General features: G+C 55.6%; 2 protein-coding genes across 2 annotated transcripts in view; one reads left to right on the top strand and one right to left on the bottom strand.

Annotated features, from left to right (window-relative positions):
* Window positions 1–636: 636 nt before the first annotated feature.
* Window positions 637–5,222, top strand: LOC134154807 (E3 ubiquitin-protein ligase Topors-like; the record flags this gene model as incomplete). The annotated part of the gene is made up of 3 exons (XM_062601462.1): window positions 637–1,888; window positions 4,339–4,511; window positions 5,169–5,222. Coding segments are annotated over 3 exons (1,479 nt in total), but the record flags the coding sequence as incomplete, so codon positions are not given.
* Window positions 5,223–6,807: 1,585 nt separating this feature from the next.
* Window positions 6,808–25,341, bottom strand: part of LOC134154788 (E3 ubiquitin-protein ligase Topors-like) — a gene marked incomplete at its 5' end in the record, with an annotated part of 55,312 nt that continues 36,778 nt past the window's right edge. The window contains one exon of the mRNA XM_062601445.1: window positions 6,808–6,838. Coding sequence (XP_062457429.1) covers window positions 6,808–6,838 — 31 coding nt within the window. The remainder of the gene's footprint in view (window positions 6,839–25,341) is intronic.

Raw genomic sequence — 25,341 nt, forward strand, 5'->3', positions numbered from 1 at the left:
AATGCTTTTGAAGAGGAGAAGCAGAAAGGGCTGCACTGAGACTGGGTACCCAAGAATGGCAAGGCTGCCCGTCATCCCCAGGCACAGTATGTTGGTTCCCCAGGTACCTGGCTGCTCCCAGTTCATCAAGGAAGAGTTGCTCTGAGGCATGACTGAATGCATGTGCCCACAGCCTCCCGTGTTCGGCTGATGAAAGTGGTATTGGTGCAAACAGGCCTCTCCTCTTTCTGAGGAAGGAGGCAGAGAGCTTCTGCACATCCTAGGCAGTTCCTGAGCCTGAACATTTTGCAATGCCTTTCCTTGCTCTCTTCCTTAGTTGGCAGGAGCTTGACCCACAACACCTCCCTTTTTGAGGGCACCCAGGCTTTCCAGGTTATTAGCCCACCAGCGCCCACATTCTTTTGTCTCAGCCCCAAAGGTGCCTCCTCTGAGTTTCGGTGTGTGCCAATGGTTCTTCTGCACCCCCACCTGCACCCTAGTCCAGCCCCCACATCACCCTCACAGTCTTCCTGACAAAGGGAATCATCTTGGCCTCTCTTTCTTCAGCAGAGCACAGCAGCAGCAGCTGAGGCACCTGCCATGGATGGTAGTTCCTCATCCTCAGCTCTCCCCAGCCCTCTGCAGCACACCACACCAACACCAGCAGCTCCAGATGCTACATGTCCCATCTGTCTGGACACCTTAGACGACATTGCCTACGTGAAACCCTGCTTCCACAAGTTCTGCTTTGGTTGTGTGCTCCGCTGGTCGAAAACAAAGGCCGAATGCCCCCTCTGCAAGCAGGTTTTCCAGTCTATTCTGCACACAGTGCTGGCAGAAGATGACTACCAGGAGTATGTTGTGAGGCCTCCCAAAGATAGCTCTTGTGCCTGGCGGCCGCGACAGAGAGCTCCTCGTCGCCCTGCCACCAGGAGGCACCATCGCCCTGCACCTCACCTGCAGCAGCAGTCCCCTGCTCCTCAGATGCCATCCTCTGCCCAGGATGGCAGCAGCCTGGAGGGGCCTCCAAGCCACAGCAGGCAGAGGCAGAGAGCCGGAGGGCTGCGGGAGCCAAGCCAGAGGCTGTCTCTGCACAGGCAGGCCAGTGCTGAGAGCAGATCTCAGAGACATGTGCCAGCGACAGAGGAGGAGATGCTGAACTTCCGCCGTGCTCTGTACCGCACAGGGATGCGCGTGCAAAGGGTTCCCCATGGCGGCCACCCCCAAGACATCTCCGCAGAGTTCTTCTCCCGCAATCCGGACAGCATTCAGAGGTTGCTGCCCTGGCTCCAGCACGAACTGAGAGTCCTCTTTGGAGTCCACCAGTCACTGATCACCATCACGGAGCTCATCGTCCTGACAAACCTCAGGAGGTATGACCTGGACAGTCAGGCCTTTGCTGACGACTTAGAGCTGCTGCTGCTGAGTCGCACCAGGCATTTCGTCCACGAGCTCATCAGCTTTGCCCAGTGCTCATGCACCATGGAGACCTACGACCAGCAGGCCATATATGATTGCCACTCTCACAGCCAGCACGAAGGAGGCCCCTCAGCATCATTAAGCCCAGCAGCTGCTGCGAGTACAGCCACGACTCCAGGGCCAGCCCAGAGTCCATCCCCAGCTGGCAGCCCTGGCTATACAACGCTTCCTGTCACCTCGTATGCAGGCCCCCGTGACATTGCCACAGCCACACAATCTCACCAAGATCTACAGACAAACTCTGACAACAGGGCAGCTCAAGCAGGAGGAGAAGCCCAGAGACAGTTGCCGGCTCCTGCCAACCCCCAGGACAGTGACTCCTCGTCAGACAGCTGTGTCCTTGTGGGATATTGGAAGCCCTCGGCAGAGAGAAGCCCTGAATGCACTGTGCTCTCCTCAGACTCGGAGCACTCAGCCCCAGCAGAGGAAGGTGACACGGGGCAGAAAGAGCAGCCACTCCACACACCCAGCTGCAGCCACAGCAAAGCCAGGGCGGGCAGCTCGCTAGTCTCTGCCATGCCAAACCAAACTGGCTGGAGCCACCCCAGCTGCTGCCCTGCTGCCTCCAGGGAGGAGAGAGAGCTCCAGCAGGGGCACATGGAGGACACGGCTGCTTGCGCTGTGCAGGGCTGCAGCCACATCCCCTTTGCTGATGGCAGGGACAGGCAGCGCTCACCCGGGAGGACCCGGCTGCCCACCAAGAGGAAGGCAAGCAGCTCTGAGGCCTGTGCCCAGCCCAGCAAGAGGCACGCATGGCCTCAGCAGTAGGAGGGACAGTGGGACTGCCCAGCAGACGGTCAGCAAGCAGAGATGAGAGCAGTCCAAGAAGCCTGGGGAGATGAAGACTACAAAAGAACACCAAAGCAAGTGGAAAAGGGTCTGGAGTGCTGCACTCTGAGGGCTGTCTTCAGCACGACAAGCTCTGATAGTCAGTTGGTGAGTAGTGTCATCCTTGGTGGAGGGGGAACTGCAATGCTAGGGGCAAAGACTCGTTAAGGTCCTTCTCAATGAGCTGAAGAAGGGCATGAACGGCTCCTGGGGAAATCTTGGAGCACGAGCTGGGCTAGGCACTGGCAGGTGCAGAGCCCGCACACATGACCACGTCTGTCTGTCCCCACAGCTGTTAGTCGAGGAGCTGGCTGTCTAAAAGTACCTTTGGCAGGACACTGCAGCACCAGGTTTATAGAAAGACCAGCGCAATGCAGCTGGGTGCCATGACAAATGCTGAGCAGAGGCAAGGTGTCAGAACATCCCCAAGCTGGGGATTCAGGGAGACCCTGAGGAGTCCCAGTGAGACAGTTTTCTCGTTGTCTGTGCCCTTTACACTAGTCTAAGAGATGAACGCCAACACCACTCCAGATACAGCATCTGGGCCCTGCAACATGGGCTCTCCTACTGCAGGATTTGTGTTTTCAAGACACAGACCACTACTGTGCTGGCCAGGAGCCCCAGACGGACACGTGAGGATCGATGGCAGAGAGCAGTAAAAGGCTGTGCCAAGAGAGCAGCTGAGCACTGACAGAGCAGGTCCTGTCTGGAAGCAAAGTCCCACAGCTGTGCGATGCGCTCAACACCTCCCTCCTCCATACCGGAGCTGACTTCTAAGAGGTTCCTCAGCATGACTCACTTGCCTCCTGTCACCCTCTGCTCTCCCTCAGCAGGGAGACCCTGACTCCTGTCCTTCCCTGCTTTGTCTGGTGTTCCTGCTGGTGCCTTGTTTGTAGGAGCTCTGCACAGCCATTGGAAGCTGGACAGATGCAGGTAAGTGCGGTGGGAGAATTATGTGCACTGAGCTGCTTCGGGTAGGAATGGTTTGGATTGGGGTTTGGGTTTAGATTGCCTCCACGTTTTGCTCCTTTCACTCTCACCCCACCTGCCCATGGGATTTTATCTCCTTGTGTGTTTTAATTCTTCCCCTTTGTGCTGTTGCTGTGCAGTGCAAGCCACGGTGTTGGAGCTGGAGCTACCTTCCAGGTAAGAAGCTGGCACTGGCTCTCTTCAGCAGTGCTCTTGCTCTTGTTCATTTCAACTCCCTTAAGCCATGTAGCATGGGAGCTGCTGGAGAGCTGCCAGAGCTCAGGACACAAGAAGATTGCCTTCAGTTGCCTCGCTCTCCTCTGCTTGGAGGCAGAGCTAGCAGCACCAGGACATGACAACTTCACAACCCCACTTGGAAGCTTCTTTTAAGCAGCAGCAAGATCACCTCCGGGAGGTGCATCACCTCAGCACATCCAATGGCTCCTGCGAACTGGGCTGCAGCCCTGGTGAGTATGGCTTTGGCCGTGGGAGTTGGCAGGGCTGAGCAATGCAGGCTCTGGCACTCTCTCCCCAGGGCCCCTGCAATGAGGTGAGGAAATGCATGGCGTCTCTGATGTCTCCTCCCAGGGCCACCCTGCAGATCTGCAAGAGCAGATCACGCTGCCTGACCCCTGCTCATCTTTCTCACAGGCACTTCCCCACCCCCATGCTCCCGGTGTCACCTCAGCACAAGGCTGGGGGGCAGCTTCCAGCATGAGCCCTTGTGCTGTTATGATGGAGAGCAGGCAGGTTGCTGAGAGCAGTGGGCAGGAGGGAGGCTGGTGCCAGATCAGGTGCAGACAGGAGCGTTGGCAGCTGGGCTGTAGGAAGGGCGGCCTGGGGAAAGCAGAGTGAGCTGCTGGGGGATGAGGGCTTCGTGATGGCGTGCCTGGCTTCAGGTCGCGGGTGGACAATTCCAACTGTTTGCTTTCCTGTCTCCTGCCCAGCACCATCTTTCCATGCCATCTGCGTGGCTCCTCAGGGCTTCTGTCTCCCTTCTATGACTCACACGTGCTTTACGCTGGGGGACGATGAAGCGTGTCCCATGTGAGCGAACGTTGACCTGTCCGGTTCTTCTCCCAGCCTGCATTGCATCACCCACCTCGCGCACGGTGAAGTCCAAGGTGCTCTTGAGGTGCATGAACAAAAGGCCATGGGCTGATAGGATGCGGCTGGAGAGACCCTGCAGAATGAGTCCATATTTCCCACTGCCAGCGACATTCCTGCGCATTCCACACCACAAGTTTCATGGGCAGGTACTTTGCAGAGCCCTAACCTTCCCACACAAGGATTTGGGCATGACTACGTTGGGAGGGGGTACATCCATTTGTGATGTTGCACAGCTTTGGGGACCAGGCACTCTCCCCACATCGTCATGCAGTGCCCCACAGCCTGGCTCAGAGGAGCTCATCTCTTTGCCTTTAGGGTGGTGGAAACAGACGGCACTAGGAGACCAGGCCCAAGACGCTGTGGCTGAACTACTTGCTGGAATATTGTTCCCATTTACCATAGAAGGGAATAGGGGAGTGGCAGTATGTACCTTTAGCGTCTCAGTAGGGTACTGGATTCTTGGTCTTCAGGGCCATCAGAGTTCAAAAGAGTAAGTGGTATGCAGAAAAGAGAGGGGGGCAGATGACAGCCTCCGTTTCCAGCTTCATGCATGTACCACTGTTGGCTCGACCCAATTTACCTCTGAAAGTGGCCAGCTTACTGGTGGAAGTGCCAGCAGAATCAAAAACAACTTAGCTCCCTAGCTTTGGTGAATGAATTTAATTGAAGTTCCATTTCCAAAGGGGACCTGAGAAGCGTAAAACTCTCAGCTCCTTTGCACACCACTTGTGCTTGCAGGATGGGCAGCCTCACCTCAGTCTGACAGGCAGCAGGGTAAACTCTCCAGGGGGTCTGTCTCCCAGCAAGTTTTGGAGCCTCTAGAGAGCCCTGTGGATCTCAAGGCGGACAAGGCCTAGTGCACCTTGTGTCTTCAGCTGTGGGCTTGTGGAGTAGCGGAACGACACTTTGGCAGCTGCTGCTTCTCTGCAATGATGGTAAATGGAGCACAAAGAGTCATCCACAGGCAGACATCTGCATCACAAGGGTTTAAGGCTGCACAGGGTGAATGCAGCACTCGCTGGGGGGTGATGTTAGCTTTCCCAGGGAGATTTGTGCCCTTTTTCTCTTCTGCTCTCCCACCAGGAATGATGCCAAAGAGAAACCTTCAAGTGGCAGCCTCTGAGATTTTTCCTTCCTTCAAACCGAGCCCAGCCAAGAGCCTCACTGAGCCCAGCTCCATGTTTGTGCCTGCCGCGTAACTCTTTGCTGCAAGTGGGGAAATGCAACCACCACAAGCATCTACAAAATGACAGCAGGATGCCAGGGCCTACGTAAGGAGATCAGCCCAGGGAGCAGCTGCACTGGAAAGGCTGTCTGACACTGACAGAACAACTCAGCACTGCAACAGCCATCAACCTCATACCAGACTTCTGCTGTGCCAGCTAGTCTACAAACACACTGTCTCTGCCCCACACAGCTGCCTCGTCTGCTACATGCAACCAAGAGCCAGCAAGAAGATGGATCCGCAGGACACTGGCCACTCACACTCCCCAGGCACTGCTCTGTTCACTGCCTTCCCATCCCTCCAAAACACAGGCACACAGGGAAGCTCTTGTGCTAACATCACAAGGTGGCCAAGGCACTCTAGGCTCACAGGGCATGTGCAAATGATCAGCACAAGATCAAGCACAGGGCTGGCTCACAGGGCAATGCTGCTGTTTTCAGAGGGGAGGATTCTGCTTTCTTCAGGCAGAGCAGGCTGCTACTTTCCACCCCCACAATCTCAGGAACCTCCACCTACTCAGGGCAGGGATGGGGTTTTTCTTTAATAATACAACGCTACAGATATAACGTAGAAACATTTGAGAGTCCTTAAGGCCTCCTGAGATTGAGGCCTCCTGAGACCAAAGTAACCTCGCTTCCTTTCCTTTAGTTACTTGGACAAGAAGTCCCTGTGAAGGGAAAAAGTGTGCAGAGGCTTTGAAATGAGGCCCAAGCAAGCAGACAGCCCCAGCCTGGCGGTCTGCTGAAATGCCACCTGTCTGGCTGCACGGGCTTTGCAGCAGCACTCTGAGCTCCACAGCTGCATTCACAACCTGACCCTGGGCACATCTTCACCCCTCACAGAGACAGGAACCCAACAACTGTGAGACATCCTCAATTTCAAGCTACAGAGGCTTTGGGACACTCAGACAAATATGTGGCACCACAACCTTCTTGGAAAAGGAGGGAACACAGTAGCATTTGCAGAGCAAGCTGGCACTAACAGCATTTGTGCGATGCAGAAGTTGCAGCACAGCGGACGTGAACCTACACCCCAAGTCACCCATGGAAGCCAGGCGCACTTACAGAAGCCTTCACATCCACTCGTAGTAGCCTCACCTCATTCAACACCTCACGTCTTGCAGCTGCTTTCTCAGACAGATCACAATGGTGGCAAAGATGTTGACAGGTACAGGCACACACCCTGGCATCCTGCCTCCATCCTCAGCAGTTTTAGGACTACGCCAGCAACATATGGGACTGGAGTAACCTAGAAAGAAAGAGAAAATCAGCGTGTTACTGTCAGTTCTGCTGGCCTTCAACAGTCGCAACAGTCGGTGGCAAATGTCTCCCCTCTGCGCTGAGCTGTATTTCTGAGAGCACAGCCTGTGGGGCCACTGAAAGCTTCTACTCCTCTTTTTGGCACAGCTGAGACCATGTCTGTATATCGGGTCCCCTCTGGACACCCCAGTTCTGCAAAGGCCCAAACACACAGCAGGGGGTCCAGCACAGGGACACCAAGACAGTCAAGGCCTGGAGCATGGGGCATACAGGTAGAGGCTGAGAGAGCTGGGATTCTTAAGCCTAGACAAGACAAAGCCAAGAGGGACACGCATGCTGTGCACAGCTGGCTTATGGAGGGCACAGACAAGACAGAGATGGATTTTTTTGGAGGAGCACACTGAGAGCATGAGAGGCCACAGGGACAAATTGGACAATGGCAAATTCTTCTTACATATTAAGAACCCTTGTTTTCCAGGAGGGTGGCCAAACTGTGGCACAGGGATCCAGGCACGTCCCCACATCTCCATCCAGGCAGATAATCAAAACTCTACTGAGAAAGGCCCAAATAGACCTGCTCCACTGGGACCTGCCTTCAGCAGGCTGTTAGATCCCTATCTCCAGATGTCTCCCCATTGAAGGCTCAAGGCATCTGCTGTTCTCAGACTCCTTCCAAAGGCACCAGTGGCTTTGCAGATGCTGCCTCCACCACTGACCAGGGACAGAAAGCCTTGAAGGAGTGAGAAGATTGCTTTCTCCAGGGGAAACGGTAAAATCTCAAAGTCTCAGGAAAGCACAAGACCTTCAAAAACTGCAAGCCTGAACCTCAGCTGACAGAAATCACCAAACTGTAAGCATCTCTGGCTCACACCAGGATGCTCTAAGGTCAGAACACGGTCACCAAGAGTCCTCACCCATGTTTCCCAGAAGGACACAGTGATCGCAGTCCGGGCTCTAGGAGCACAGTACTGCTCTGTCCATACACCTCCTCCCATGGCTGAGCACCAAACCACTGGGGCCACCACACAGCTCCAACACAGCCCCTTGACAGTCAGCTCCCAAGAACATACCTGCCTGCCTCCAACAACCATCTTGCCAGAAGGCCTTCACTCCTTCAAAGAGCTTACGGCATTCCCTTGCCCACTTCCCAACATGCATCCCCCGCCTGCTCCTCCTCTCTCAGCAAACACTGCTGCAGATAAAAGATTTCATCAGGAAAAGCAAACAAGAGGCAAGGAAGGAAAAAGCAGGCTTTGTTTGCATCTCAGAACAAGGAGAAACACTCCGGGTCCTTTAGGCAGCATCCTACCTGCACATCCTGGCAAGAGCTTAGCAAGCTCAAGGCCTGGACCTCAGCGCACTGAAGGCAGCAGTCTCCCAGCATCTCTGGCCCATGACACCACAGCAGCCTCGGTCCTTTGAGCAAACACCTCCTTACTTCACAGGGCTCCTCAGCTCCCCAACCTGGCAGCACTCCTTCTGCACTGTACTGCTCTCTCCAGCTACCTTCCTCCATGCTGAGCACCGAGACATTGCAGCTACCACCCAGCCCCACCACAGGCCATGCCTGCACAGGGATGCAAACCGCATTCATCGCCCCTCGCCTCTAAAAAGGGTTGTCAGCCAACATCCACAATTGTATCAGCGACACACACAGCACTGCACCACATATGACAGCTGGCAGGGCACCCCTATGTGCCCCACAACACACAAAGCCCAACTCTACATCCTTCAACTCCCTTCTGCTCCTCCAAGGCCTTGCAACAGGCACTACCTCTCAGCATCCACTCACAGCCCAGGGCCTGCTCACTTCCCACCTCCAGAAAGCACAGAGCAAGGGGCTCTCACAAGGGAGGAGCAGGCCAGCTCTTGCCTCTTGCTTGTGTCTCAGCTTCCATGAAAATGAAATCTCTTTGAAAATGGGGCCCATAACTTTGGGGGGATGACATTCCTTCATTTCCCTCCAACACCCTTTGCACTCCTTCTCCAGTGACTGCATACTCGGACAGAAACTCAGAGACCTCTAACATGTTACACTTCCAAATGCGTCATAAAAGCAGGTGGACACCTAAAAGACAGGCACAGCATTCAGACCTTGCAGGAAAATCTCACAGCCTCCCTACTGTTTCAACAGGGGGAATTTCTAAAGCACACACACACCCTGGGAATCAGAGATTACTAATATCATTGTGCACATCAGCACTAGATTCATTTAGCAGCCTCAAAACTCTACTTGGACTCTAGCTGACCAGGAATGGGCTGCAAGACTCTACTCAGCAAGAAGTACAAAGTCAAACTGCATGTCCACATTCACCAGAGAACATCATCTGCATTTTAAACGTAGCAGGACTAATGCAGGATGATGGAGTGGAACAGAATTTGTGACAGATGGTATGGAACATCTACTTCTGCTTGACTGAGTAGCTGCAGTTCCATATTGCTGCAGAGCTCTGCAGGGGTCAACTCCTACCCTGGGCACAAAACCAGGAGTCAGTCACCTCACCACCACCATCCTGGCCATGTTGCTTCTCCTGACCTGTCAGCTGCTCACAGAGAGGGGACCTCACAAGTGCAAACCCCCAACACATGCCTGCTGCTGCTATGGCCTTCAGGGACAGAAATTTCCTCAAAGTAACTTCCCCTGCCACGAACCACTCCTGCCCTAGCAGGGACTTGGACAAGAGACCTCACACTCAACGCCCAGGCCTAACTGCCTGCTACCGGTATATCAGGGAATCAGAAAGATGGGACTTCACAGTCACCTGCAAAACCAGGTCTCTGCCTTTGGCCAAGAAGACTCTGAGGCAAAAATTACCTCACTAGAACTTCCTCAGCCACGAGACAAATCCTGACTGATCAGCTGCTCAGGCAGAAATGATCTCAAAAACACACAGCCTCGCCGCAGACCTGCTGATGGCCGTGGTCACAGCCCCAACAGCCTCCTGCAGGAAAGCAGCCCCCTCGGCAGCACCTGCAGCACCTGCTGCAGCGAGAGGGCACCCGCCGGCATTTGAACGCACCCGCAGCCCCCACCAGCCCCACTCGCACCCGCTCTCACTCCCGCTCCCTTCTCGCCTGCTTCGCTCCCTCTGCTCTTGCACCTCTCTCTTCTCTTGGCCTTTTCCCACTCTGGACTACGATTGGCTGAGACAGCCATCATTCAAATCCTTCCCACCCTCCTCCTCAGGACAGCCAATAGGAGGGCCGCACTCAGGCGATGCCATGGCAACGCTGCGCCCTCCTGCCCTGGCAGCCAGCTCTGCCCCCTCCCCTCCCACCGCGGGATGGCGCCATCTTGTGGGCGGCACCGCGAGGTGCAGCGGGGCCTCAGGGCAGCCCGGCGCTGGGTGCCCGGGCAGTGCAGGGCCCCGGGCCGGGCCACTCTGCTGCAGGGGCCCCGTGGGGCTTCTTGCTGCCCTGTGCCCTGGGGGACGTGCTGGGCTTGGAGGGCGGCTCTGGGGCCTGTGCTGGTGCCAGCCCTGGTGCCGGCGCTGGGGCCCTGGGAATGGCCGGGGCGCCGGAGCCTGCGGGCAACGTGCTGCTGCCACCAGGGCAGGGCAGTGTCCTCTCGGCCCTCCTGCCCCAGTCCCTTCCCCAGGGTAGCCCCAGGGCTTGGCAGCCCTCCCGCTGCGCCTGGCAGGGCTGGGCCATGGCCCAGCAGGGGCTGCTCTGTGTGGGTCTGGGCTGTGCCCCGAGGGGTCGCTCCAGAGGGCTGAGGAGCCCCATGGGGGCACAGGGCAGTGAGGCTGGGGACCAGCTCTGGGCCTGCTGGTGCTAGGAAGTGGGGGTGTGGGGTCGTGAAGGGACTGGGGGAGATGGCTCTTTTGGGCTTACTGCAGCACTGCACCCCATAGCTCAGAGAAAAATCCTTGGGTCAGTCAGGACTTGGCAGTGGGCACCGTGCCTCCACCTGTTTCCAAGGTGCTCTCCCAAATAGGCTTTCTGTTGCATGCAGATGTTTTGAGTCCAACCTGCGCAAGGACACAGGCTATGACCATCTCAAGATGGCTTCTCTGAGCCCAAAACATGCTGTACCAACTTGTACCAAGCATGAAAGGATCAGAGGTCCTCTCAAACAGGCAGGGGACCTGGGGTCATTACAAGGTGGTTTCCTTATTGTACATGGACATTTCAGCAGGTTCTTGAGAGCCCCATGAGAGCAGCAGGCTGCCCCAGCCTCTGGGATGCAGGACCCCAATTCTTCTCAGAGCCAGGTCGCAAAGGGGGACACGATCCATGGAAAACCTGCCATGCATTCCCATGCCCCCCACAGACCCCAAAAGGCAATGGAGCTGGACCACAGAAGCCTTGAGGCTCAGCGCATCTCCTGCCCCATGACCCAGGAGTCCTGGCTGTCCACTAAGACAGATGGGACCCTCAGAGATGACTCTTGTGGCAGCCCCCAGTCCTGTCCAGCCACCCCCACAGCCCTGGATTCACAGCAGTTTTTGCAGTTACCAATCTTTGTGCAACATCTCGGGAAGAAGTACCCGAACCCTTACCCTCAGTGGAGAGCTGCAGGAGCCTTGGGAACAAGGAACTGTGGTCTCGGCTGATGGTGTCCATCCAGCAGTCCTCCATCTCGCCTCTTTGCCCTCGGCTCACCTCTGCAGCCCAGGAGGAGGGATGTTCTTCCCTTCACCCAACACTCCTTTTCATCGTGCTCCTGTTCCTCTGCGTGTCAGCGACGGATCCCAGCACAGCCCCCATTAACTCCTGTCTCCAGTCTTGCCATGGAGCCACTACAAGGGCAGCGGCAGGGAGGGCGTGAGCAGTGCCCAACAGCACCTAGGTCTCGGAGGGAACTGAGGGCCCTCACCCAGGACACCATGGAGACCTCCCTGTGATGCAGCACATCCTGCTGTGACCTCAGCTTGTGTCATCTGGGGGCACAGCAGGTCAGTGCCATGGAGATGGCACCGCCAGGGAGAGAGCAGAGAGATTTCCTCTCCCCTCCTGGAAAGCAGGCATCTCCCTTCCCCCAGTTATTTTCCCAAACTTTCTGATAAATCCTTCAAGAATGTCTCCAAGTGGTGTCAAAGTCAGGGAAACATCTGAAGTGGGGACCTGGAGAGGTCACTGCTGTGCTCCTGCACTCCCTGGCTGCTGCACGAGGCAACAGGATTCTGTGCAGGAATCTGGGGTTTGGGGGTTTGATTGGAGTTTGGCATTTTTACAGGATCAAAGTCCAGTGGGATGAAAAAGCACAAAGGGTGGCCACAGGCTGAGATGCTTAGATGAGCCTCAAAACTGGTGGCTGCTGTGGATCTCTCTTTTATTTGAAGTAGGGTATAGGAGAATAAGGGACAGGACGTAACCTTCCTCCTTTAGGCACCAAAGCAGGCTCTTTGATTTGAGAAGCCTTCAGCAAGGTTTCTTGGTCTGTGGTGCTTAAGATATAGATGATATGCCAGAAAAGAGCAAACACACAACATCTAGAGGGCTTTGCCTAGGAGACTCGTCCCTGCCAGGTTACAAAGCCATGGGTCAGGCCACGTAGCCAATTGGAGGAAGTTTTCCCATTTCCCATGAACTTAGTCCACCTTTCCTTCTGTGTGAGCCTGAGGAAAGCCAGGTCTCAACTCTGGGCTTCAGATGGTCCTTGGGCTTTTCAGTGTCACTTTGGGGCTCTGCTTCTCCCCTGGGTACGCTCCTCAGCCCCCTGCCCTTCCCCACACTAGCCCCCTGGCTCCTCCAGGGATCTGTGCAGCCCAGGCACCCTGGATCCACACTGGCACCCTTGCTCTCCCACGATCTGTACAGCTCTGGCACCCTGGATCTCCCACATTTGAGGATTCAAGGCTTCTCAGGACATCCCTCATACTGCAGTGCTGCTCTCTGGGCTCTGGTGCAGAGCCTACGAGGCACTGCAATGCCTCAGGGCCTGCATTCAGAAGTTTGTAAGGGCACCTCCCCGCTCTGAAGCTGCTAAAGCTTGCGAGCGTCCCTACAGCCAACCTTCCTGCTCTTCCTAGTCTCTGCAGAGTGGTGGGGCAAGTCTTGCAGGAGGGAGACTCCACCCCCCTTAAATACTGTCCGAGATGTGCCTTTTCAAGTCCCTACAGGAGTTAGTTTGCTTAGTCAGCCTCTAGTCATCTGTGACGCAGGGAGCCCAACTCTACCCGCTGGCATCTCTGCCCTTTCTCTCCCTTGTCTCCTGTGTGCCTACCCAGTCTTCTCCATGCACCAGAGTCATGGGAAGTGTTGCCTGAGAGAACTCACCTGAAGCTATGACATGTTCTGGAGCTGAGGGCCTGATGGAAGCAAGTCTGGGATGACTGTTCCCCCATCTCCTCTCCTACTCCCAGCCCAAGGGTTAAGAAAGTCCTCTGGAGAGAGTGGTTGGTTTGGTATGGCTGGGATGGGTTTCCCTCGATATCGCTGGGTCCTGCCTGTGTTGCTCTGAGTGCCCAGAAAATTTCTCTTCTCTGGGGGCTTGCATCAATGTTTTCCAGACTTTTGTACAGAAAAATAGCTTGCTCCAAGAGCCCCCAAATCCCTCCCCACACATACACACCCCCGCAGGACGGCACAATCTTGTAGAGATTTGTTTTGCTTCTCTGTCGTGACAGACATCTTTTGAGCTACCGTCCAGATTACAGCAGGGAAAAAAAAATGTTTGTTTAAAAAAATCTTATCCCTGGCAGCAAATACAAACTGACTCCTTACCCCTGCACCTCCACCATTCAGTAGAGCAGCAGCTGAACCCTCTCTGCTTTCCCCACCAGTTTCACCACCCACCCAGAGTGTTTCAGCTTTCCATTAGGAGGGAACATCAAGCAGTAGAAGTGGCAAAGAAAGCGGCTTATCTCTTCTTTTCACTCTTCACCTGCTGCCTTAGGTTTCACTAGTGATGGAGCTCTCACAGCTCAGGGCTTCTCTGCACCTCTCAGGCTGCCGTGCTGCGACAAGAATTTCTGCTCTAAATGTGGAGGTTGCTGCGAGTTCTTATGCAGGCACAAAGCTGAGTATATCAGCTAGTTACAGATTAATAATCTACAAGTAGAATCACGAAGAAAGGAATAGTTTCCCAGCAGATACAGAAGTATTCCTAATGGCACTTGAGGGATAGCATATGACGTACTGTGAGTAATTCTGGTTTCCTTGGAGAAAAAGGAACTGAGACTGCAACAAAAAGCAACAAAGGCAGGCTATGCAAATGCCCCAGAAGTGAAGTGCCAATCACACGGAAGCACACTCGGAGAAATCAGTTTGACATAGCCAAACTAAGACAGAGGAAACAGGATTGTTCCGTACAGGAGAAGTTGCTCTATGGAGAGAGAATCAGTTACCCTCACAAGCAATGCTGCCACAAGGAGCAATACCCATAAAGTTGCCATCAGGAAATGCCACTTGGATTTGAAAAGACTTCAAATTCCTGAAAAGGAAATTCTGCATGTGGCTCTCAATCAAGGAAATATCTCACAAGGGAACTTAAGTCTATCTATAAAATTGATTCTGTGATAGATTTGCCTGGAGCAGGTGACTGAACTCCAGGACCCAGGAGATTCTTTGGGAGGGGATGAGATGTCAAGGAAAAACGGGCAAATAGGGACCCAAACCTGAGTCACAGCGACAGGCACAGGAAGCTAAGCAGTGCCCCTTTAGCCTCTAGGCTAACCCCACTGCCCAAGCACACAGCGTTCCTCTGTGTATAAGGAATAAGACAACTTAGTAACTGAGGAGCAAACCACAACAAATTAAAAGCTGCTTGTGCCTATGCGATGGAAGGCATCAGGTAGTCTTCTTGCCTCTTTCAACCCCAGCCATCGCTTGGATAAGTTTTAGAGTGGAAAAAAAAAGGAGCATGAAGTGTATATGCCAACTTCTCACTGTTCCTTCAGTTTTTCTAAGGAAGAAGATAGGTCCTCCCTGATTAGAGGATACCTCTAGTATGGCCATACTTATCAATTTGTAAGTTATAATGAGACAGGGATAATAAAAGTTCTCTCGGACTGTGACACTCTGAGAGCGTGTGAGAGACTGTGTCACTCTGAGAAATTGAGACAGGTACATAAAACCATAGAAAAGAGGAAAAAAAAGAAGGAAATGGTCCCTTTGGAGACATCATTAAGAACAAGTATTTGAGAACTTGCAATTACATGCTGCACTTAGATTCCATTTTCCCTCCTGCTGAGTGCAGTGAAAGAAAAGCAAAGAAATTGAAAAGAAACTTCACATACACAGTCAAGAGGTATGAGAACATGACTACACGGCAGCAGACATTACCTCATCCTTGAACTAGCAAAGGTTCCTTAGTCTATGGATATCCTCAGGGGTGGCAGTGAGGTCGAAAGCACTACTCCTGATCTCCTCTGGCTTGCCTTCCTCCGATGCAGCAGTGAGCTCTCTCACAGTGGCCTGAAAAAACACAGTGAAAGCGCAAAGGGCTCACTGAGCGCACAAACCTGGATGGAGCAGTCGCCTGAAAAAAGGCCCACCAAAAAGCCGGTCAAGTTAGACCTTGGAAACTGTCACAGTGTTTCAGAGCAGAGGATCACAGGCTTCCTCAGCTTGCTGCTCAGGTAGCAACAGCAGCCGTGTTCTTTGTTTCACACTCCTCGCTTGGAAGGGCACAGTTGTTTCAGGCTGTTCTCACTTCAGCAGTAACAGGGGAAAGAGAGGAAGCTGACAGAAAACAGGAGGACTAGCACAGGAGGACTAGCACAGGAGGACTAGCACTAGCACTGAAAACAGGAGGGCTACACAAGAAAGCAGCTCAGGAATGAACACGAGAACAGCAAAGGCCTCTTGTGCCACATGACGCTGTAGCCCTCCCAACACTGAGGTTTCAGACAACCACAGCAGGCGTTCTCCAGACCAAGGCACCAAAGACAGGAGTCTGGAAGAACTGGAGGCAGGTGAGCTCCAAAGGGAGCTGAGCTGACAGCCAAAGGGGAACAGACAACAACACTGGAGTCAGGCAATAAAGACACCACGGTGTGCATTAGACTGGCTGCAACACGGCTGTTGGCATCCAAGTGTGCTTAAGGAAGGCAAACAACCCCTGGGCCTGTTAGGATAAAATACCTGGATCTGCAATAGGGCTGGGTTCACAAACAACAACAACAACAAAAATAAATAAAGAAAAAATATCCCTTTTTCCTCAGGCTGTAGCATGACTCTGCAGGCCCTTGTTTTCCTAGCCCTCTGAAAGCCAAGTGCTAGCAAACAAGGACAGACCATCTGACTAGCAGACAGTGCAAAGAGTCTTCCTCATGCATAAAACAGCGAGAAGGATACTTTTGCACACAAAAGCACCCAACCAACCAGCACATTCCTCCCTTTCCAAACTCCCAAGGTCCTTCTTTGGGATGGCTGCTTTCAAACTATCCCACTGTGTACTACTGTTTCTGTGCTCAGAATGGCACAGAAACAAAATAAGTGACAGCAGGCAACCTCTGGGAAAGTGTCATTTGCAGAAGGATGCTCTCCTCTCCCCTGGGGAAAAAATAAGGCAGCAGAGCATTCTTTACAACATACAAAGAGTGCAATGGCTGAATACACTCAATCATCATTCCCTAAAAATGAAATGATAAGGAACACTAGCTTACCTCTGCACTGGCTTGCTTCACTGCTTTGCCCTTGTCACAAGCATTTTCTGCTGGTCTGTAATGCCTGAGAGAAGCAGAGAAAGACAGCAACGAGTTGTTTCAATGCCATCACCTCCAGTGCTGATGAATCCACCTCAGGGTTAGGAGGTGCCCTTTTTGCAGTGCTCAGTCTGGCTAAAACCTCCATTGCATAAATGGACAAGGGAAAACATCACATCAGCTTCCAGCACTACTCTTTCTGAGCAGCAAGAGAAAAAAAGAGAAAAGAGAAAGAAGAGCTCACGTGCTTTCCCACTGCCTTCTCTCAACGCATGGCAGGAGCCTTTCTCTTTTGCGGTGTCACTTTCACTCATTGGAAAAGGGGGAAGCCACCAGCACCTCCTCTGTAAAGCCCTTGGTGATCTACTGGGGAGGAAGACTGCAAGCTGCATGTTATCCTGCCAGGGAAAACAGGAACATTTCCAAGCATACTTGCCTCCAAGCACAGTTAGCTCACTCCAAGTAAAGACCAGCACACCGAGTTACAACTGGACGTCTCCAAAATGCTCACTTGCATTTTAGAGGCCAGTCAGCAGAGTGACTATCTCCACCTGGAAAGGAGTACCATTAAACCACATAGACTCTGAACACCAAGCACATACACAGACATTCCCTGTATACACCTCTACTGCCCCCCAAAGGAGTACTTTCACTGTCACCAGAGATGGGACTGTTCACTCTGGCTCAGCCTTTGCACTTAATACCTGGCTCCTGCTGAGGCCTGTGGTAGGCTGCGGGCAGCACCATTAGGCTACAACGAGAGCAAACACCTACACCACACCCTCACGGACAAAAAGAATGAGGTCTGCTATCCTTGCAGGTTTTTCAGTAACTCTTTGTTTATACCTGCCAAGTCTGGAACTCTTTGGAATTAAGTCAATCCTTCCCCAGTAACCAAAAGGACCAATAGGGATGGTATGGACCAAACTTCCCAGCTCGAAGGTACTGGAAGGAAAATGCTCTCCACGCAAGGGTGTGTTCAAGTCCTTCTCCTTGGTCTAGCAAGGACAGTGCCCGTTTGCGGCCATCCTGTTGCTTTCTTCCTTAGCAACTGCAGGAAGAGAGGAAGCTTTCAACAAACCTCTAGAGTGCTACATATAGTTACCTCAGGGCTCAGGCTCTTCTCTTTTCACAGCCCTCTTTTCTCCCCACTCCTGGACATGACACCTTGTGACTGTTCCTAATTGAAAGCTGAAGAAAGAAGTCACATTTTCACAGGTTGATCAAGAAAACTGAATACTGCACTGCCCCAGCACACTACGACAGCAGCTCCTGCCTATCTGCTTTCACCAAGTTTCCCCCACACACACCCAGGGTGTTTCAGCTTTCCAGGAGGGGAGAACATCCCGGGGCAGAAGCAGCACAGGAAGCAGCTGCTCTGTTCCTATCCGTCCTGCCCTGCTGCCTGCGCGGTCACTAGTGCTGCAGCTCTCACAGCTCAGAGCTTCTCGACACCCGCCAGGCTGCAGCGTGGGCTGAAAACCCCCGCTGTGTCCCCGGGATGCTCGCGGACAGCAGCTGCCCCCAGCGCAGCGCAGAGGTTTCTCTCCCATCCCTCCCCTCCCCTCCCCTCCCGCAGACTCGCTCAGGCCCCGGGGCAGAGCGGGGCCCTGCGGCAGCAGCGCCCGGCAGCAGCGTTTCCCCACGCACCAGCACCAGCAGCCAGGGACACACAGGCCCCGCCCCCACAGCCGGAAGTGACGCCCCCTGCACCACAGACCCTCCCACCCCTCACTCCTCCAATTGGCTCCCGTTGGACGTGACCTCGCGGGGCGGGACCCCAGGGAGGGGCGGGAGGGAGGCAGCAGTGCGCGTGCGCTGTTCAGGGGCCGGGTGGGAGGGGGGCAGGGGAGCCAAGGGGAGGGACCAAGAGGGGCGTGGCAAAGAGTTGGGGGCGTGGCCTGTCAGGGCAGAGCATGCGCAGTGGCCCAGAGGAGGGCGGTGAGGGGCGGGGTGGGGGCGGGTGCGGGGCTGGCCGGGCCCTGCGGGCGGGGAGGGTGCGAGAGGCGGCTACTGCCGCGGGGCAGCGTCTCCCGGCCCGGGGCCACCCGGAGCCTTTAGCCGCAGCGCTGGGAGCTACCGCGCCGGGGCCGAGGGCCGCGGGCTGGGCAGAGCGAGCGGCCGTGAGCGTGGGGCAGCCGGAGCCACTGCGGCCCGACTGTGTGGCAGCAGCGAACAGTGGCAGCAGTGGGGAAGGCCCGGCCTGGCCTGGGCCACCTCCGGCCCCCGGGAGTCCCCGACTCTTGCGTCCTTTCTCCTTGTGGCCCCATGGCTCGGTGCCGGATGCTGTGGTGCTGGTTCCTCAGCACCATCCCAGCTGTGAGGAGAGGGTGCAGGTACAGCGGTGCTTGTGGTGTCTCCAGGCTGGAGGCAGGAGGCAGCCAGCACCCCGGTGCACCTGCTGACAGCCCTGCATTTCCCTGGGACAGGTCCCCAGCTCCTCTCTGAGCCCAGCCCGGCTGTGGGCACTGTGAGGAGCAGGATGTGTGGAGGCTCCTGATGGCCGTGGCCAGAGCCAGGCTCTCAGGTATCGCGGCAAAGCGGCTGTGGAAGAGCTGTGCCCTTCTGGAGGGCACTCACAGCCCCTCAGGACACCTCCCCAGAGACAGTCGAGGGTCTGAAGGTGACATTTCCTCAGGAGAGCAATGACCCACAGGCCCATCACAGCCCTGTGTGCTCAGCTCTGCCCCACAGACACCTCCTGGCAGCGAGGCAGTGTTGAGGGGCATCTGCGTGTTGGCAGGTGCTCACGGGCAGTGGGGACAGATCCTGCTGAGGCCAGCAAAGGTGCTGCTGGTGCTGTGCATGTCGGGGAAGGAACTTTGTGAGCTTCCTTCAGACCTACTGGTCTCTCCATCAGCTTTGGAGTCTCGGGCTCTTGTCCAGGCTTGGCAGCTCCTCTCCCTTCCACCCACCCCAGCAGCTGGGACCTGAAAGCAGAGATGTGGGGAAGCTCCTTGCCTTTGGTGTCATCCCTGCCTGCAGCTACCTGCTGAGAAGCCCCTGTGAAGTGTCCTGGGGGTGAGCAGGAGCTGTGAGGAGCCCTGCCCCATGCAGACCCCTCTCCGTGGGGGAATGACCCTGCCCTGCGTGGGCCACTCCTTCACCCTAGAGCTTCTCCAGCCCGTGTTCAGCCTATTTGTAGTTATCCCTAGTTATCCTAGTTATCCTATCCTAGGATTAGCAGGCAGAGCGAGGGGTGTCCTTGGAGTGGCTGTGTGCTCTGGAGTGCCTGAAGAAGGGCAGCCTGTGCAAGGGGCATGGAGTGCAGGGGTGGAGAGAGGCAACTTGGTGGTGCTGCCCAGCTGTCAGCTGCCAGGCAGGCTCCAAAGCTGAAAGCAGAGGCTTGGAGGCAAGGCCATGGGGATGGGTGTGCCCATGGGGACTGCCAAGGCGTTGTGCTGGGGGTGCCCTCAGCGATCCCCGGGGCTTGGTGAGGGGTGTTGCCATGGTGAGCAGCAGGCCTTGGTGGTGGTGGTGGCATGGTGCCTCCAAGGCCCTACTGATGGGGCTGTCTCCATGGGGACTGTGTCCCTACTGTGAACAGAGCCCCCGGGGTCCTCCCTCTGAGGAGAGCTGCTCCCTGAGGAGGCAGCAGCTGCCCTTGGGGCCAGAGCAGCAGGACCCCAGGAGAGGATCATGCAGAGGGACGAGGAGTGGCAGCAAACGTCTGCTGCCAGGCTACACACGTACTGCCAGGCACGCCGGAGTGCAGGGGCGAGGTGAGCCATGGGGCTGGAGGCAGGGGCAGGCAGCAGGCATGGGAGCTGCCCGGAGAGCAGGCAGCTGGTTTGGCAAAGGAGCTGGGGTGAAAGAGGCAGGCAGGAGCTGCTGCGGCCAGGGGGGAATTTCTTGCCGGTCCTCGGGACTTTCCCTGGGACAAAGCACAGCAACCTGCATGCTCCAAGGCCCCCATGGAGCCCATGAGCTCTGTGCTGCTGGGCAGAGAGCAGCTCTGGGCCCAGCTCAGCCAGGCCGCGTGCAGCCAGAGCTTCCCTTGCACACGGCCCTCAGGTTTCCTGCTCTTCACCAGCCACTCGGACCAAGTCAACCGCATCCACCCTGTGAGTCCTTCTGCCCACAGGGTGGCCAGCGGCAGCTGCACGCAGCAGTGCAGCACAGCCGGAGCCCAGCTTACTCCCACCAAAGGCACAGGCTGCCTTGGCTGCCCAACGCGCAGGGCTCACAGGCTTCTGCACGTGTCCTCGCAAAGGTGCAGAGATGACCATGATGATGGCTTTGAAACCCTCTGCCTGACTCCCCGGAGCTGCCGAGGAGCAGGTGGGAAGTGCTGGCAAGGAGCAGGAGGTGTCTGCCTGCCTGCAGGCTGACTGCATGCTCTGCCTGGCAGCCTGCAAGGACATACCTGGGGGTGCCCAAGGCAGCTGCCATTTCCCATCTCTTGCCCCACACTGACAAAGCCTCTGCCCAGACAGCCTGGCTAGCAGGAGAAGCAGAGCACCCGCAAGACCCCTGCCTTGCTCTCTCCTGCTCCTGCCAGGGCTCAGCTCCAGCCGAGGCTGCCTCCTGCAAGGCTTGGCCCTCTCCCAAGTGCTTCTTACAGCCCTGTGTCCCTGGCATCATGCACAACCAGAGGCACCAAACTCCACAAGCATTCAGAATTGTTTAGCTTTGTACGTCATTTCCACTTGGCAAATTTTGGAAGGACATGACTTTTTTGGGGTGTCTGACATGGCATTTCCATACACCACCTGCTTTGCCATCCCACTGCTGTTCATGCTGGCATCTAGTTACTTATTTTATTTCCCTCACATACACACCCCACTTAGACTTTCTCAATCTTAGCATGCTGCTGGAGCAAAGGAAAGGAACTGGGGTGTATGGTGGCGGTAGGCAGGGAATACAGAGGGTGTTGAAAAAGTGCAGAAAGCAGGTGTGTAAAAGTAGGGGACTCTGCTGAAAGAGTGAGATTTTTCTGCTGCCTTGCTATGGGCAAAAGCAGGAAATGAAGAGAAAAGAAACTTTTGATTTGCATAGCAGCTCTATGGAAAGAAGTGGGGACAGGATGCAATGGGGCCACATTGGGGCCCCTCGCCAGCAGGCAGTGGGGCAGGGGCTCATTGTAAAGGAGTTTTGGGTGCCAAAACAGGAAGAGCATCCCTCCTCCTCAGCTACAGAGGTGAGCCAAGGACAAGCATCAAGTGAGATGGAGGACCGCTGGACCAATACCATCATCCCAGGCAACAGTTGCTTGTTCCCAACGCTCCTGCAGCTCCCTGGAAGCTTTCAGGGGCTCCTGTTTGAGGAGGCACACAGAAACTCTAAACTGAAAAACCTGCTGTGGATCCCGGGCAAAATCCTGCCTGAGAAGCTTGTGTGGCTCGGGAGACCATGTGGCAGCCAGGATGCCTGGGTGCTGGGGCTGGGGCTGCCCTGATGCCCAAGGCCTCTCTGGAGATGAAGGAATTTATCAGAAATGTTTGGGAAATAACTGGGGTAAGGGAGGGGATGGCTTTCCAGGACGTGGGAGGAAATCTCTCTGCTCCCTGGCTGGGCCATCTCCATGGCGACGGCATAGTGAGCCCCCAGATGACACGAGCTGAGGTCACAGCAGGATGTGCTGCATCACAGGGAGGTCTCCATGGTGCCGTGGGTGGGGGCCCTCACTGCCCTGCGAGGCCCAGGCGCTGCTGGGCACTGCTCACGCAGTCCCCACCACTGTCCTTCGTAGTGGCTCCGTGGCAATGACGGGGGACAGGAGGCAACGAGGCTGCACTAGGAGCCCTTGTTGACATGTGGAGGAGCAGCAGCATGTTGGAAAGGAGTATGGGGTGATGAGATGGGAAGAGCGTCCCTCGTCCTGGGCTTGAGAGGTGAGCTGAGGGCAAAGGGAGAAGTGAGATGGAGGACTGCTGCAGGGACACCATCAGCCAGGAATGCACTTGCTTGTTTCCAGTGCTTCTGTAGCTCTCCAGTGAGGATTGAAACTGTTCGTATCCTTTTATGATTCTAACTTGGCAGAGCAGATTTGGGGCTCTGAGATGCCATCTTGAGATGGCCACAGCCTCTGTCCTCCTGCAAAACAGGCTCCAACCTCTGAACCCAAAAGACAGCCTGTTTGGGCAAGCACTTTGTGAACAGGTGGAGACACCACTATCAGCCTGTAAGACCTGCCTACCCCAAGGACTTTTCTCTGTGGGGTGCACTGCTGGGGTGAGCCCAACATGGCCATCTCCCCCAGCCCCATCCTGATCCCACACCTCCACTCCCTGGCACCAGCAGGCTCAGAGCTGGTCTCCCCCTCACTGCCCTGTGCCCCCGTGGGGCTCCTCAGCCTTCTGGAGCGACCCGTCGGGGCATAGTCCGGCCCCACACAGAGCAGCCCCTTCTGGGCCGTGGCCCAGCCCTGCCAGGTGCAGCGGGAGGGCTGCCAAGCCCTGGGGCTACCCTGGGGAAGGGGCCGGGGCAGGAGGGACGAGAGGACACTGCCCTGCCCTGGCGGCAGCAGCACGTCGCCCGCAGGCTCCAGCACCCAGGCCATTCCCAGGGCCCCAGCGCCGGCACCAGGGCTGGCACCAGCACAGCACCCAGGGCTGCCCTCCAAGCCCAGCACGGCCCCCAGGGCACAGGGCAGCGAGGAGCCCCACGGGGCCCCTACGGCAGAGCAGCCGGTCCTAGGGCCCTGCACTGCCCGGGTACCTGGCGCCGGGCTGCCCAGAGGCCCCACCGTGCCCTGCGCTGCCGCCCACAAGATGGCGCCGTCACGTGGGGGGAGGGGGCAGAGCTGGCTGTCAGGGCAGGAAGGCGCAGCGTTGCCATGGCATTGCCTGAGTGCGGCCCTCCTATTGGCTGTCCTTGAGAAGGAGGGTGGGGATGGACTGGAGTGATGGCTGTGTCAGCCAATCGTAGTTCAGAGTGGGAAAAGGCCAAGAGAAGAGAGAGGTGCAAGAGCGGAGGGAGCGAAGCAGGCGAGAAGGGAGTGGGAGTGAGAGCGGGTGCGAGTGGGGCTGGTGGGGGCTGCGGGTGCGTTCAAATGCCGGCAGGTGCCCTCTTGCTGCAGCAGGGGCAGTGGTGCTGGCGAGGGGGCTGCTTTCCTGCAGGAGCTCCCGAAGAGGCTGTTGGGGCTGTGAGCAGGGGACCCAGTGCCCTGTCACCGAGGGGAACTGACCTGCGAGCCAGGCGTGCCGGCCTGCGCCGAGCAGCTGGGCCCAGGCGGCTTGGTGGGGTTTCGGTGCAGGAAGCTTTGAACCTTTTGTGGGTCTGAGATGCATTTTCAAGGGTTTCCCTGAGTTGCTGCTGCCCCCACAGCCCCCAGGTGCTGCTCAGAGCTGTGTCTGGGATCTGCTGGTCAGAATTGAGAGCAGGTTGCTGGTGTCCTCGCAAGGTGTCGTGCTCAAGTCGTTGTGCTTGCTCCATAGTTCTTGGTGTGCTCCAGGACCTGTGACCCTGGGAGCAGCCTGAAGGGTGTTTGCAGAAGAGCTCTGTTAAGCGTGAGGTGTTTTGCTTTTCAGGGGCCTTGGAAACTGACGAAAGGCCATTTTCACACTCACCATTGTTATTCCCATAATCCTAGATGAGGAGGAAGAGCTGCTGAATTCTGGCTCTGCTGGTTTCAGCAATTGAAATGTCGTGGACGGAGTCTGTTGCCATGTCTCAAATTGTCAGCGTGTAAAATAGAAGAGTGCTTGATGTGTAGAGGATTGTCTGTGCTTGTTCAGCAATGGGGAAGGAAGTAGACTGTGAGCTGTGGGAAGGCTTCTCCCTCTGACTGGGACATGAGGCCCTGCTCTCTTGCTACATACATAGACTGTCTAGGCTAAAGCTAATGTATTTTTGGGGGGTTGCAACTGCTACGTAATGGGTGCTTTGCTGCACTGTGAGCATTGGGAAGCCAGGAAGTGAATCAGGAGGTGGCTCAGCCGTGGGAAAGGGCAGGGGGAGCTGCAGGCAGCAGCAGGGTGGGCAGTGAGGTCCCTAGTGTTTAAAAGGGCTGTATGAGAAAATGCCCTGTGTGCCATCAAGTGTTTGTAGGTAGCTGGTGGGGCTGGAGGAGGCCCATGGCTCAGCTGTTGATGGTGAGGTCAGTTCTGCAAGAGTCCCTGATAGGCCGGCTGGAGGGAGAAGGCGTGGCTGTTGCTTGTGATGTCACTTCCCACGGAGCAGTGGATAGGGCAGCAGCAGGTCCGCACTGGGATGTGTTTTTGAGATGGTTTCTGCCTGAGCAGCGGATCAGCCAGGATTTGTCTGCTGGCTGGGGAAGTTCTAGTGAGGTAATTCCTGCCTTGGGGGCTTTTTGGCCAGTGACAGAGACCTGGTTGTGCAGGTGACTGTGAGGTCCTGTCTTTCTGAGTCCCTGATAGACCGGCAGCAGGCAGTTAGTTGTGGGCGTTGAGAGTGAGGTCTCTTTTGTCCGAGTACCTGCTAGGACAGCAGTGGCTTATGGCTAGGGAAGTTATTTTTGAGGCAGCTAGTGTCTCTGAAGCCCGTAGGCCATCAGCAGGCATGTGTTGGGGGTTTGCCCTTGTGAGGTCACTTCTCTGAGCAGGTGGTAGATCAGGAGAAGACAGGCAGTCTGGATGGTGGTCTGGGTTTGTTGTGTGTGCCCAGAGGAGGGACCGCTGCAGAGCTCTACAGCAATATGTAAATGTAACTATTCAGTCAAGCAGATGTTCCAAATCGTCTGACAGGAATTCTGTTCCAGTCTGTCATCCTGTGTCAGTACTACTACATGAAAAATGTGGGTGTTGTTCTCTGGTGAATATGGACATGGAGTTTGACTTTGCACTTGTTGCTAAGTAGAAGCTTGCAGGCTGCTCCCGGTCAGCTAGGGAGTCCAGACAGAGTTTTGAGGCTGCTAAATCAATCTGATGCTGGTGTAAGCAGTGGTGTTAGTAATCTCTTCTCCCCATTGTCTGTGTGTGCTTTAGAAATTCCCCCT

Source organism: Rhea pennata, unplaced genomic scaffold, assembly GCF_028389875.1.
Source record: "Rhea pennata isolate bPtePen1 unplaced genomic scaffold, bPtePen1.pri scaffold_44, whole genome shotgun sequence".
Lineage (NCBI taxonomy): Eukaryota > Metazoa > Chordata > Aves > Rheiformes > Rheidae > Rhea > Rhea pennata.